At 45.6% G+C, this 15,000-nt stretch overlaps 2 protein-coding genes across 19 annotated transcripts in view; both read right to left on the reverse strand.

Annotated features, from left to right (window-relative positions):
* The window catches only part of LOC113809137 (peroxisomal trans-2-enoyl-CoA reductase), a 289,487-nt gene that overhangs the window by 155,268 nt on the left and 119,219 nt on the right, over positions 1 to 15,000 (reverse strand). The gene's annotated exons all lie outside the window — the stretch shown is intronic.
* Positions 1 to 15,000, reverse strand: part of HDAC4 (histone deacetylase 4) — a 233,794-nt gene that overhangs the window by 49,873 nt on the left and 168,921 nt on the right. For all 18 annotated transcript variants that reach the window (XM_070133915.1, XM_070133913.1, XM_070133918.1 and 15 more), the window contains 3 exons: positions 2,843 to 2,905; positions 1,978 to 2,111; positions 249 to 356 (listed from right to left, as the gene is read on the reverse strand). In XM_070133915.1, coding sequence (XP_069990016.1) covers positions 249 to 356; positions 1,978 to 2,111; positions 2,843 to 2,905 — 305 coding nt within the window. The remainder of the gene's footprint in view (positions 1 to 248; positions 357 to 1,977; positions 2,112 to 2,842; positions 2,906 to 15,000) is intronic.

Below are 15,000 nucleotides of genomic sequence, written 5' to 3' on the forward strand. Positions count from 1 at the left end.
TTGTCTATAGTCTTTCACCTTTGTTTTTTCTCTCATACACACCAATTCCAGCTGATTGTAAACTACAAAGTATTTAACTCACCACGTATCTCGCACAAAGAACAAAGACAAACACGAAAAACGTACTTAAAACAAAAACATACACAAAACAATAACATATTTAATATGTATACACATACTGTTACCGGAAGGGTGGGAGGGGAACGGGGAACGGGGAACGGGAGGGACAGAACAACAGTAATGCCTACCTTTATCTGCTGTTGCAACTGTTTTTCATGTTGCTCCGCTAACTGCTGCTTCTGCTGGTGATACTGGTGTAGGAGGAGCTGCTGTTGTAACTGCTGATGCTGTTTTAACTGTTGGCAGAAAAAAATGCATTATTATTTAATCAAAACATTATTTTCTCCTCTCTACTATCTCCAGCATTCTCGGTACTATCATACACATTATCACCCTTTACCTGTAATATAATGTACACATATATCATACACACAGATCGCATATTATCTGCCCTGTATACTCTAGTCCATCCACCTGCTTTCCAATCTGTACACCCAGTCCCGCGCTCAGCTTCCCACCACCCCATTCCCTGTCACGGACCGAACAGAGCATATCCCTGTAGTGTCGTTTCTGCGTGGCGTGTCTCAAGAGTACGGGTGTGGGTTGGGGTGTGGGGTGGGGTGGGGTGTGGAGTGGGCTGTGGGGTGGGGGGGCGTGGACGACTTGTGAGGGGTATAGGGGTGTTTGGTATGTGTGGAGGGGTGGATTCAGAGGGGGAGGGGGGAGGAGCGTAAGGGTGTATAGAATTGTGGTTCTGCGTGTGGGAGTGTGTGGACCAGAGGATCAGAGGGAAGCGTAGGGCTGAGCGGAGTGTGGGGAGTGGGAGTGTGGGGAGGGTGAGTGTGGGGAGTGGGAGTGTGGGGAGTGTGGGTGGGTGGAATAGGCGACCGTCTATTCTCAGCCTCCTTTCCTTTCAATAAAGAGGGATGAGTCACAGGAGCCGAGAAGAGCTATTTCTGGCGCCATATTTTATTTCTACACGTATGGACGGACGAAGGCGCACATTATTGTTTAAGTATATGCTAATGCGTGGACCTGAGGGTGTGTGTATGTGTGTGTGGGTGTGTGAGGATGTGTGTGTGAGGATGTGTGTGTGTGTGTGTGCGTGTGTGTGTGTGTTTGTGAGGACTGTGTGTGTGTGTGTGTGTGTGTGTGTGTGTGTGTGTGTGTGTGTGTGTGTGTGTGTGTGTGTGTGTGTGTGTGTGTGTGTGTGTGTGTGTGTGTGTGTGTATGTGAGGATGTGTGTGTGTGTGTGTGTGTGAGGATGTGTGTGTGTGTGTGTGTGTGTGTGTGTGTGTGTGTGTGTGTGTGTGTGTGTGTGTGTGTGAGGATGTGTGTGTGTGTGTGTGTGTGTGAGGATGTGTGTGTGTGTGTGTGTGTGAGGATGTGTGTGTGTGTGTGTGTGTGTGAGGATGTGTGTGTGTGTGTGTGTGTGTGTGTGTGTGTGTGTGTGTGTGTGTGTATGTGTGTGTGTGTGTGTGTGTGTGAGTGTGTGTGTGTGTGTGTGTAGAGGATGTGTGTGTGTGCGTGTGTGTGTAGAGGATGTGTGTGTGTGTGTGTATGACGATGTGTGTGTGTGTGAGAGGATGTGTGTGTGTGTGTGTGCGTGTGAGGATGTGTGTGTGTGTGTATGTGAGGATGTGTGTGTGTGTGTGTGTGTGTGTGTGTGTGTGTGTGTGTGTGTGTGTGTGTGTGTGTGTGTGAGGATGTGTGTGTGTGTGTGCGTGTGCGTGTGCGTGTGTGTGTATGTGTGAGGAGTGAGTGAGTGAGTGAGTGAGTGAGTGAGTGAGTGAGTGAGTGAGTGAGTGTGTGTGAGTGAGTCACACACGACTGTATTCTGCCCATGTTCACGTGTTTGTACATGTGTGTATGTAAGTGTGCGCACCAAAATACCGGCCGGGAACTCGTCACTCTTACCTGGAGGATGTGTTGCTGGAAGGAGGAGTCGGCGACCACAGCGTCGTTGGCCATGTTGTTGGTGTCAGTGGTGGAGGAGGATGGCAGATGAGGAGACCCCAAGTGTGGCGATCCCAGAGGAGGACTGTTCACCTCTGTTGTGGGCGGAAGGACGAGGGAGAAAGGAGAGAAAGAAAAACATGAGTATTTATGCAAAGTGAAATCTCTGTATCATTAAATTTATAAGCTCATGATGATTCACAAGTTTTATATTTGATAACAACGTTAGTTGGCATATTGCGATGTAACTCTAAACACACGCACACACGTACACACGCGCACACGCACACACACACACATGAAAGAGTCCATTCCTATTCTCGAACGCAATTTTCATAAGCCTCTCAAGTCACCTGAAGCTTTTTTCAAGTACCCGAAATGAAACAATATTATCTTCCCTTCCTTCCAGACGCCGCACGAATCGGGAAAGCCATTGGGAGAAGCAACTCGCCCTTCTTCTCGACGTCTTACAAGGTATTCAAGCATCTTTACTGAAGGCTGTCCCGCTACGCTTGCAAGCACTGACGTCACAATAACACATTCACCAAGTAAGCACCTTCAGCGGGAGGGAGGGAAAGGGGGCGAATGGGAGAACAGGAACAAACGAAGAAAGGGAAAGGGATGGGGGAAGCAGCAATAACAATGGTAAAAGAAGGAAGGAATTGGAATGGGGGAGGTCTGCTTCTGCTCGCAACACTTGACATCTTCCATTTTCTCTCTCTCTCTCTCTCTCTCTCTCTCTCTCTCTCTCTCTCTCTCTCTCTCTCTCTCTCTCTCTCTCTCTCTCTCTCTCTCTTTTTTTACACACACACACACACATACTCACCTTTCTTAACCAACGGTGGAGCATATGTGTTTATTTCCATTACGTGGGACGTGGTAATTTTATCTGAAAATACAGAAACAAAATGTCATTAAAATCATTAAAACAAGAAAGTTAATTACAATACCAAAACAATAAGTAATGTTAAGCATCAAGTTGGCAATAATAATAATCACATCACCACAATACATCCAGCATAAAGTCAACCATCGTATGGTTACAGAACCTCCTATCAGTAACATGAATTATTTCAAAACACAGATGCCATCACTCCCTATGACGCAAGTGTGACATGTGAGAAGACGAGGAGCGAGTAAAATGGGGGAGAGGGAAGAAACAGGGGGAGAGGGGGAGGGGGAGGAGAAACAGGGGGAGGGGGATAGAAAGGTGTCTGAGAAGTAAATGTCAATGGATAGATAAATGTGATCCTGAATACACACGAAAGAAAGTGGTCAATCAGTCTACTTTCTGTATTCTATTGTTTCTCTTTTGGCTCTCCTGTCCTCGCTCTTTCTCTTCTCCAACCTCGCCGCGCACTCTCTCTGTCTCTCATCACGAGAACGTCATTTTTTCTCAGATTACGCGGTGACGCCTAACAGCTCACCTATCGCCCACTCCCTCTCGTTCTGATGTCATCGGGCTTCTGTTTGCTCTCCTTGGAAATCACTCTTTTTCTATTGTGGAACGTAAAAGCGTTGTTGTTGATTAGAATTACATTTGAGTCATCGATGCTGGAGGCTTTGTATTTCAACTTCAAAAAAATTATAGCAATTTCATCAAATTTACGTAATCTAATAAGTTATTTTTTTACCAAACAAATTAGCAAGTCGTCCCTTCCTCCACCGGAAACACTACAAGCGACCCTACAGTCTGGGCTCGCCGCCTTGTGCGATTCTAATACCTTACGTACTGAGCCTGCAACACCTTACAGAGGTCTGGGCCGTCGGAGAGGAGGGTCTGGGAAGGGAGAGGGAAGACGGGGAGAGAAGAGAGGGCAGAAGGGAATAATGGGGAGCAATAAACGTGGAGAGAAGAGAGGGCAGAAGGGGGGGGGTAGCGTGGAGAGAAGAGAGGGCAGAAGGGAGTAGCGTGGAGAGAAGAGAGGGCAGGGAGGGGAAGCGTGGGAAGAAGAGAGGGGGGAGTGCGGAAAAGAGAGACGGAAGAGGGGAAACGCTGGGAAAGGAAAGAGGGGAGAGAAGAGAGAAAAAGAGGGAAAGTGGGGAAAAGAGTAGGAAGAGGAGGGATGATGAGGAAAGTGGGGAGAGGAGAGAAAACTGCGAGAGAACGAGGGAATAAAAGAGATAGGAGAGGGGGATGTGAGCAGAGGGAAGAGGAGAAGAGCGAGGGGAGCGTAGAATCCCCGGAAGTACGTACTCGCCTAAAAGAAATACGATAAAGTCCTCTCCACTTACGCCAGCAAAGCCGAGGGGTTCAAAGAGAGCGTAAAGAGAGGGACTCGCCCTTCTCCATCGCGTAATTTCAATAGAGCTAAAATAATAAGCTTACAAAAATAAGATGATTAAAGCAGGAAAAGCAAGAAAAACTACAATCCCTTTCCAAGTCTACCTGTCTACCGGTGCCAGATATTCTCAGGTAAATAGTGCCAGTGCCACGTTAATCCCCCGCTCCTCCAACATTAGCACCTGAGTGTCTAGCCGTCACACACGCCTGAGGAAAACCCTCCTCGGGGCGTCGACGGATCCTATAAACAACGCCCTACTCCCCCCTCATCTTCCCTCGCCCCTCTTTCTCCTTCCCTCCCTCCCTCCTTTTTCGCACCTTCCCTCACCCTCCTTCTCCTTCCCACCTCTTTCGCATCTTCCCTCTCCATCCTTCCCCTACCCTTTCTCCCTTCTTTAACGCACCTTCCCTCGCCCGTCTTCTCCTTCCCTTCTCTACCTCATCTTCCCTCTCCATCCTTCTCCTTTTCTCCCTCTGCTTTCGCACCTTCCTCAATGCTTGGGGAAGGGGGGGGGGAGTTGGGAAACAAGGTTACCGCTCCTCCTTCACACTCCCCTTCTCTCTTCCTCCTTGCTTCTCTACCAGAGTGCAAGAAACCCTCCAAGTCCCCCTCGCGTAAAAAAGCTGTGCCTCGCAATTGGCATCCTTACAAACGAGCGCAAGGGATGACCCTCAGAAGCAGTCTGGTATGGCTAAGTCCAGGGTCAACTTGCGAAGCCATGCCGACCGCAGCGTTTTAGAGCGGTGACTGCACTTTCCGCCTCTTGACCTGACTTGACTCTAATTCACTTGTGCCGCAAACGCTATACTTGGCGCCGAATGCGAAACACCATGACCATGCAAAATAGAAAAGGAAAAGAAGGATGCAAAGATGAAGAGAAGAAAATACACCAATGCGAGAAAGGAAAAAAAAGGAAGGAAGAAAGAGAAAACAGAGTACCTGACCGCTCTCTATGGCTCTCCATCTCAAGAGCCCTCTAAAGCTGACCCTGGGGCCATGATTTCACCATAATTCGAGAGCAGCGAATCGGCTCCTTATCATGGTGGCCAACCGCACCGCTACATCATCGCCTGCTTACATCATCGTCCATCCGCAGACACATAACCCACACGAGTAACATAAACGTGCCAACATACTCCTGTGCCTGCCTGTTTCTCGGCATTAATTCACAAAGCTCATAATTCAGTTATTCATGTTGTTTTATTTACACCGTCCTTTCCTCCTCTCTTTTACTTGCCGAGTTCTTTGTTTTGTATCTGTTCCACTATTTATATCACGTCCTTTTATTTGCTAAGCTTCATCTCTCTCCCTGAACTCCAGTCTCCTCAGAGCCACTCGAGACGGGTCTGCGGCTCACTGGCTCTCCTCGCTTCGAAGAAAATGGGAACGAGGAAGGGATGGTAGACGAAGCAGGGATGATGATCCTAGAAGAAGGATGTGGCTGGATAATGGGGATGAGGGAGGTGCCGATGAAAGGATGAAGTGAAAAAGAAAAAGAGGTGAAGACATGGGTAGAGAGAAAAAGAGAAAAAGAAAGGAGTATGGATGAACAGACCGAAAGAGCGAAAAGACGCAGTAAACAATGCTCCTCCGGTCTTTTACGCAGCGTCCTCTGAGAAGGCGCGACGCGTGATTTCCTCACAAAAGTTCCACTAAACAGAATGTCGGGCAACAGGTGGCGATCCAAGTGGAGAATTCAATGGATGTGAGAGGAGGGGGAAGGAGAACGGCGGAGGAAGGCGAGATAGGAGACGGAGAATGAAGGAGAAGAGAAAGACGAAACAGGTGGGTAGAGGAGGAAGAGGACGGAGAATAATGGGGAGCGATAACGGTGGAAGAAAAACAGATAACGGAATATGAAAAGAAAGTGAAACACAGAAATGAGAGAGGCGACAAATAGGAGCTTTCTTCACTGCTTAATCGCCTTATAACTAAAGACATAATCACATAATCGTTACACACACTCGCACATCACATCCCCGCCGTTCCCCGTCCAGGAGCGCGATGAAAGGAGACCGGGCCGGACCACACGCTGCACTGCCCACAGATAAGAAAGGAACTGGTATGTGGACAGGGATCGCAGACCATGACCACGGTCAACTCCCCTTTCTTTCGCCCATAGATCAGTTCAGGTAGATATGCGAAGTCATGCTTCACCCGGGCCTTTTTTTCTGGAGTGGCCCGGCCTAACAGAGAGAGAGCACGAGGCATTTTAAGTATGGCGGAAGGCGACCATAGTTAATCAAAACAAAAGTATGAGAATAATGGTACCTTAATGTAAAGGAACTACAGAATGGGATATGTTTAAAGATGTATACATGTACGTTCAAGCATACAGGCATACTGTGTAAGTGTAAAGTGTGTGTACGTGTGCGTGTGTCTTTAAACGTTAAAAGAAAATTAAATAACACCGAATAATCACGAAGCACCACTGCTGCTGATGAGTACTATGTGCAGCTGCAACACACACGATATTCAAATGTTTTTAACAACAGCAATATAGTAATTACGCCTCATTAAACCCATTTCATCAGAGGGGAAAGTCCTCTTCCCCTCAACCCTCCCCATGGACAGACCCCTTCTCCCTTCCCCCTTAACTTTGTGTACAACGTAACAATCAGTTTACCATAATATCGGTCACGTGGAAACGGCATGAGGACAACGTGATGAGATAAATGACGTGCCACATCACCCTCCTCTCCCTATTTCTATCCCCCTCCTCTCCCTCCCTATGCTCCCCTCCCCTCCATCGCTCTGCTCTCATCCTCTATTCTCTGCCCCCTCCCCCTCGCCTCCCCCTCTGTTTCCCCTTCGCCTCCCATCTCCTTTCCCTATTTCTATCAAACTCCTCTCCCTCCTTCTGACCTCCTCTCCCTCTGTCTGTATTCCCCCCTCCCTCCCCTCCATCTCTGCCCTCCTCCCCTTCCCTTTGTTTTGCCCAATCACCTTCCTTTCTCTGCCCTATTCCTCTCCCAATTCAATCTACTTCCTCTCCCTCTCTCTGCACTCTCTCCCTATTTCTACCCCCATCCTCTCCTATCTACCCTCCCCCCCATTCTCTGTTATGCGCCTCCTCCCACGAGTGACTATGTAAGTGAAGGAGAGAGATGGAGAATGATAAAGAAAGGAGATGAAAAAAAGAGGAAGGGAGTGAGGGAGAGACAGAAAGGGATAGAGAAGAACTGATAGGGATAAGGAGAGGGTGAGAAAGATTATTATAGAGAGATAAACAGCGATAAAGGGGACTATCGTTGGATGTGGCGGACTCTCACGGAAAACGAGAAAGAACACAAAAGGCTATCTTGCACAAGAACCCTTATAAAGTATTTGAACGCCGTTGTATGGAAAATGGAAAGGGGGAACAGAGGTAGAGAGGAAATAAATTGAACACAAGAACAAGAAAATGACGAAAACACTTAAAACCCATGTATACATATACATTTCTTGTATGTATACGTATATATGTATTTGTATGAATAAATGCATACATACATATATGTATATATATATATATATGTATGTATGTATGTATATATATATATATTTATATATATAGATATATATATATATTTATATTTATATATATATATACACACACATGTATGTATATGTGTGTGTGTGTGTGTGTGTGTGTGTGTGTGTGTGTGTGTGTGTGTGTGTGTGTGTGTGTGTGTGTGTGTGTGTGTGTGTGTGTACACATATGTGTATGTATATGTATGTATACATATGTGTGTGTGTACACACATACACATACATACATATACTGTATATATATATCATATCCATTCCCCTTCCCATATTCACTTAGTGACGTCTTCCTGTTACGACTTTGTAACGTTCAAAGTCATTTTCGGTCACCTGGTATTCTGTTGCAATGTTGCGCCTCGTTCGCAATCGATTTTTTAGTAGAAAGTCGAGGAGGCCAGTTTAATAACGCCGAGGCTCATAAATTCTATGGAGTAAATTACTGGAGAAGTGGGGGGAGGAAGAGAAAAGCTGGCACTGTATATTACGGAACAGAAGGGGAGGGGGAGGGGGAGGAGGAGGGGGACAGAGCAAAGCAAGAAGAATCGAAGAAAGCAGATGGGACAAACAAATCGGAGAAACAAATACAAAGAGAAAAAAGTGAGGAGCGGGAGGCGCAAAAGCAGAAATAGGAGGCCCCCTACTGCTCCGCACCCTTATGGGAGGTAGTAGTAGAAGTCGGAGCAAGAAAAGGGGGAGAAGAGTAGGGGAGGAGACAGTTGGAGTAGGTAGAGGGAGCAAGTAATAGCAGGGGCGCGAGTAGGGGGCCTAAGAGGCGGGGTAAGGGGAAGCAGAGGCTACCTAGCAACAGCGTGGGATTCCGCGTGACGGCCCCCTCCCGCCTGTGGTTTACCCCCCCTCACCCCCCAAGACGGCTTCGAAATTGCTACCGCGCAAAAATGACCCACAATCTCAAGCCGGTGTTTGCGGTTGGTTGGGCCCGTGAGCTGTTGCTGGGCTTGGTTTAAAAGAAGCTAGCTTTAAGTGAAGAGGAAGAGGAGCAGTGGGGGGGACGAAAAGATGAGAAACAAATTAGAGAAACGGGGAAGAGGAGCCAGAGAAATCAAGTTGAACACAACACGAACATTGTGTGGTTTTTATACACTTTCATCCCTATCTTGTTTCGACCATAACACGCATTAGGCATAATACAAACAAGAATAAGCCTATACACAAAGCAATATCGTATCATTCGTCGTTTGCTTTTCTCTTTCGAAGTCCCTCTCGCATGGTAACGTCGCTCGTGGGTTCGTCGACCTTCCGTCATTCCTTCGCGAAAGCCATCTCTGTTATTCATTCCTATTATGTATCGCTCAATAAACTGAAAGCAATTGGCTGACTGCTTCATTATTACAGCCTTGAAATGGCCACTTTCGGAAAAAGGTGTTTACAAAATGGGGAGGGAAATGTTATTAAGAGCGAACGAATTATTTGTCTGATGTACCGGCCATTATAAGTTTTTTCATCCCCCTTTTTTACACGGCAATGCAATGATTGAACTTTTTATGCACAATGGTTGCAGTGACTGAACTTGGGTTTTTCTTCTCCTATAACAATCAATATCCTGAAAGTCGAGATAGGGCCGGAAATCCAACATTATCCCAATTTCCTAATTTTGCTTTTGTGTCGAGCACAGAAAGAACGTGAACGAAACGTATTTTTTCTCTTTAACTCCTATCCTTCTGCACTATTTTTTCACTAGCTCTCCCGTATTATCTATTAAGCTTATCGCATATCCCTTATCATCATCAACCTTATCTAATTCATTATCAACCTTACTCTTATCTTCTTTTAGTTTCTAATTTCCCTTACTCATCCTTCCATCTTTCTTCCTTCCTTCTCTCTCCACCTCACCTTCCAACACAAGAGCATGAAATTGCAATCACTTCACCCTGCCCTTTAACGCCCCCTCCCCCCTTCCCTCCCCGTCCCTCTATTGCACGATCGCAACTTCCGCCGATAGTCGAAGCTCACTGTACTATCAATTGCGTTACTACATTGCTTGTGGGGCACTGCCAGTGGTAGCTGTTCCACTGAATTTATTAATTAAATACCAGGCTCTAGGGTGCAAGGAGTTTACTGACGCTATATTTCTAGATCAGTATGAGATGCTGCGTATAAGTGCACAGACAGATTAGAGAAAGAGGTGGAGAAAGAGAGAGGGGAAGAGAAAGTCTCGCTTCCCTCCCTTCCCTTCCTTGCCCAACCCGACACTCTCAGTCCAAACAGGTGTTCACTCGTATCTGCAGAAGTGACAAAACACCGCACTCCCGCCCCTTCCCTGCCCCCGAACAGATGCCTCGGACCACGCCATCAGTGGCACTGTTTTAAGTTGCTATTTCCGGGGGTGGAGCTCAGGGGGGAGGGACAGAGGAAGAGGAGGAGGAGGAGGAGGAACGGAGAGGGTAGGAGAGCGAGCAGTCTGAAGGCGAGGTGCACTCACACATCTCTATCCCCCTCCCCTCCTCCCTCATACCATCCTATCACGCGGTCTTATTGCCTGGCTATTTTTATTATTCCTAGCCCCCCTCCTCCGCCACATCCCTCTTTCCGCCCCCCTTTTCTCCCCCACATACCTCCTTCCTCCCCTTCCCCCGTCCACTCATCTCCCAATGAGGAACTTCCATTATAACACACCCATAAAAATGAACCCAACACCCCTCCCCGCGCCCCCACACACCACTCAACCCTTCCCCTATCCACCCTCTCTGTCCCCATAACGTTCCTCTAACACCTGCCGTTCTCAATGTTCCCCGGGGACGAATGCCACCGCCTGTACCCTCTCCCCTCCCCCTCGCCCTTACACACATGGACATGACATTATCATGCTCTTGAGATATGGGTATGGACGGTAGACTCTTCCACTTCGTAACCAAATCAACTTCTTTCCAATCAAAATTCATTACAATCTATAATATGAACGATAATAACATCAACAACGTAAAACAAGCTTCATGGGTAACTCCACAAATACCAAATGATGATAATAACAATTACAATAATAATCATAAATGAAAAAAAATGTAAAAAAAATCAAAACATTTCCATTCCTACAATCAGAAGCCCGATCCATCGCCAGAGCGATTCCCGGCCACCAACGAACCTCCGCCGCTGAAGAGAGTGCCAGGTGCCGGGGCCGCGCCAGGGTACCGAGCCGCGTCCGTACGTTCGTCGTCGTCGACCTCCTCCTCGTATTATCGCCTTCTATATTAACCTCCTTGTTATCAAGTTGCTAAATTACCCTCGCCTTATCGCGCCCACAGCGTACCAGGACGCGGTTATCGCCCGAGGAACTTTTATGTGTCCTGCTCGGGCTATAAATATACACATATAACGGGTATCTATACACTGCGATATGGATATGGGACGAACGTACGCACTCACAGTAACTCTCCCACGATTTGGTTAAATGTTTTGTTTTTGTTGTTCTTGGCTTATCTAAAACTCTCACGTAGCGAGAATAGGAAGACAGAGAAACAAACAAACAAGCAAACAAACACAGTGAGAGACGTAACTGAGAGAAAAAGAAAAAAAATACAAGTAAGGAAAGACAAAAGAGAAAAAAAACATTAGTAAAATATAGCAATAACCAAAATGATAAAATCTCAACTTAATAAAACAAGTGAAGAGAGAGATTCAAGCGCATAAAGTCACGTGCAATAACAGCCAATTCATCATCGAAATCCCATGAGAAAAATAGCTCCTCTGCCTACTCTTTCTCCCTTTTCATAACATTTCCACAATTTTCTTTCTCAATTTTCGTCTTCATCCTCTTCCACATATTTTTCTTCTTCCGTCTCCTTATTTAGTTTTTTCTTTCTCTCGGATGACTTTTCTTTCTCTTCCTCCTCCTAAATCCTCTCATTTCGTCTTTATATATCTTACCTTCGATTACATTTACCCTCAAACTCTTTGTATTTCTTCCACTGCGTTTTTTCTCCTCATAAAATACAGTTAAATCCCAACTCCCGGCATCTTTATTTCCCTTTTATCTTCTTCTACATGTAAACACCAACTTTTTTTTATCGTCCTCTCTGTTGTCTACCTTTATTCTCAACCTCCCGGCATTTCCCTTTCATCGAAGTTATTCATTTCCTTTTCGCCTTGTCTTTTTTCTATTATTCTTCCTCCCCCTCAGTCACTGATTTTGTTTCCTGAGCTAATAATACACCAGGAAATCTTAGGCGGGAAGGAGGGGGAGAGGGAGGGGGAGAGGCAATGGAAGAAGGACTTACGGACGGAGGGAAGAGGAGGGTGGAATGGTGGGGCGAGGTGATCAATAATTCTCCTCGTACAGCGGAAATCACACTATATCTTTGTAGGATATATGAGGAAAAAACACAGACACAGACAGACAAACTGACAGAGATAGATACAGGCACAGACACACACATACTCAGACAGACAAACACAGACACACACACACACACACACACACACACACACATATATATATATATATATATATATATATATATATATATATATATATATATATATGCATATATATATAAGTACATAAATACATATACATATATATATATAATATATACACATTTAAACATACACACGAGCACGCACACACGCACACACACACACACACACATATATATATATATATATATATATATATATATATATATATATATATATATATATATATATATATAAACATAAATGTGTGTGTCTGTCTATATCTACATATACAAAAAATGCAAGAAGATCCATCATAAAAAAATATAATTATCTTCAACCTTCCTCCTTCGCCACACGACCGCAGAAACCACAATAACCACTCCATTCTGGCCCGTCCCCCCTCATCCCAGCTAACGACTAGTGGGGGAGGGGTCAGAGGTGGAGAGGAGAGATCGACAAGTCATATACTTATAATAGCTGAGTATATTTATCATTAGGGAAAAAATGCCATCCATGGTTACAAGAAGCACCCACTGTGATTACTGAAATATGATTCGAGATAGTTTAAAGTCACTTACTTTTATTTCACATTCGTCTTTTGACTTCACGCGCGCGCACGCACACACACACACACACTTACGCCGCCATAAAACCCTCGCGCCAGAAATAGACGAGGTGAGGAAACACCAAGATAAAAAGGGTGTTTGCGCTTCTCGAGAACCAGAAATGCAAGACCGGAAAGACAGGTTCCAGAAAATGCTGTTTCTTCGCGACGTGAGAAACAAAAGCCGGATGTAAGTCCGAGGAAACTGAGGGGGATGGGGGGGGGGGGAAGGGAGGAAATTAATAAATAGTAAGGTAAACAATGCAAGGTACGTTGAGTACGGGAATACCTAAATTTTTAAATGGATGTCTATGTTTATATGCACGTGCGTGTGTGTGCTAATACGACTGTTTCTCTGTATGTACTCACGTAATGCATGTATATATATATCAAGGTATATATGCGAGATGTTAATACAAACGCCTTCATCTATGTGGGTCTGGGCGCAGTGTGTGTGCGTGCGGTAATACATGCTCCTGCAAGTGCTACAACAGGAGCAGGTCAGTTTCGTCAGCGCCCGAGAGTGAATGGCCCTGACCCTCGCTCGCCACTTCACTCAGAAGAAAAAAAAACTGTAACTTCTTCCCACAAAAAATGTAATGGAGAACAGCGCTTATGAAACAAAGTGGGGGTTACGAGAAGAAAAAAAATGCTTGCATGAAAAGAATATCCACGAGTTGGATAAATGTGCAAGGAAAGGGAAGAACGAATGAAAAGGAGAAAGAGAGGGAAGGAAAGAGCCGTAGAATGAGGGCCAGTGGATGAAAGATAAAATAAATAAAAGGAAAAAGAAACGAAAAAAAGAGAATGAACAAGAAGACCGAAACTGGAACCCGTCCATGAAAAACTGGTTGCCTAAAACTGGCTGCACAGAGCAACATCAAGGCGGAACCTCGACCCGGGTATACGTGCTGATGCCAAGGTGCCAAAACTGTCAGAGGGGACGGGAGGGGGGAGGAAGGGGTCGGGGAGAGTGCAAGGGTCAGGGGGAGAAGAGGTGGACGGGGAAGAAGGGGGAGAGGAAAGGGAGAGGGATAAGGGGGTTGCTATTGGTACACTTGAAAAGGAGAGATTCCAGAACTGGACAATTAACACAGAAATAACTGAATGGGAACGCGTGATGGGGAAAGTACACGTCGCAAAAGATGAAGCGATACAATACAATCAAATTTAAGTTACATAATCAAATAATCAAACAAGGAAAAAACGGAAGAGTGGAGAAAGTGACAAACACACAAAAAAAGAAAAAAAAACTACGAATAAGACAGTAACAAGATAAAAAAAAAGTACAAAAAAGGAATAAAATCGTAAAAAACGAAGAAGTCATCGAAGATGCTTAAGCAACAGCAAGGGTAGAGTTGAGAGACTTCAGACATAGGTCATGCGAGCGAATTTCACCACGCCATCACGCGTCGGCCGCCGGTTACACACGCACTATGGGGTCGGTTTATTTACGACTCTTTTCCTGACGGCGAAAGGGAGAAAGTTATGATATATACAAGTTACGTACTGTGTGGTAAGAGTTGCAATAGAGGGTCACTGGAGGCGGCGTTAATGAGTGGGGGAGAAATACATACATAATTATCATTACACTTTAAATCTTTGTTGTCTCGTAAACTTATATTTAGTGACATCTTTAATCGATGAGAATGGTCCCCTTTGGTATTCCACCCTCTAACAAAGATCTAGGCCATTCAAAAATGACTTTCCCAACAGATGAAGCTATCAATCGCATCCCTTCGCGTAAACAACCCCTACAACCCAACCATCCAACTTCACTTTGTGCACGTGGCCTACTTAATAAAAAGGAAAGAAAGAAAAAACAAACAGTCAATATTCGCCTCTACCTACGGACGCCACAGGGGTGACCATCTTCCCCTCAAGAAACAATTAAGAAAGAAAAAAAGAGAGTCCGTTTTCCCGACGTCTAACCAAAATATTAGGCCGTACGTCTGAACGCATGAAATACGTGCCATTAAATCGCCAGCCTGCGACCAATAGTAGGGCTGGTCCCCCTACTCCTCCCCGGGCAACATGACGGGGAAATTGTCTCTGATTACCGACTTATTATTTCGTTCCCACAGGTAGGCGAAGGAAAGAGACAAGCGTGACAAGATGTTATGGTAAGGGGGGGGGGAGACGGGTAGGGGACCG

This window comes from Penaeus vannamei, chromosome 19, assembly GCF_042767895.1.
Source record: "Penaeus vannamei isolate JL-2024 chromosome 19, ASM4276789v1, whole genome shotgun sequence".
In the NCBI taxonomy this organism is placed as follows: Eukaryota; Metazoa; Arthropoda; class Malacostraca; order Decapoda; family Penaeidae; genus Penaeus; species Penaeus vannamei.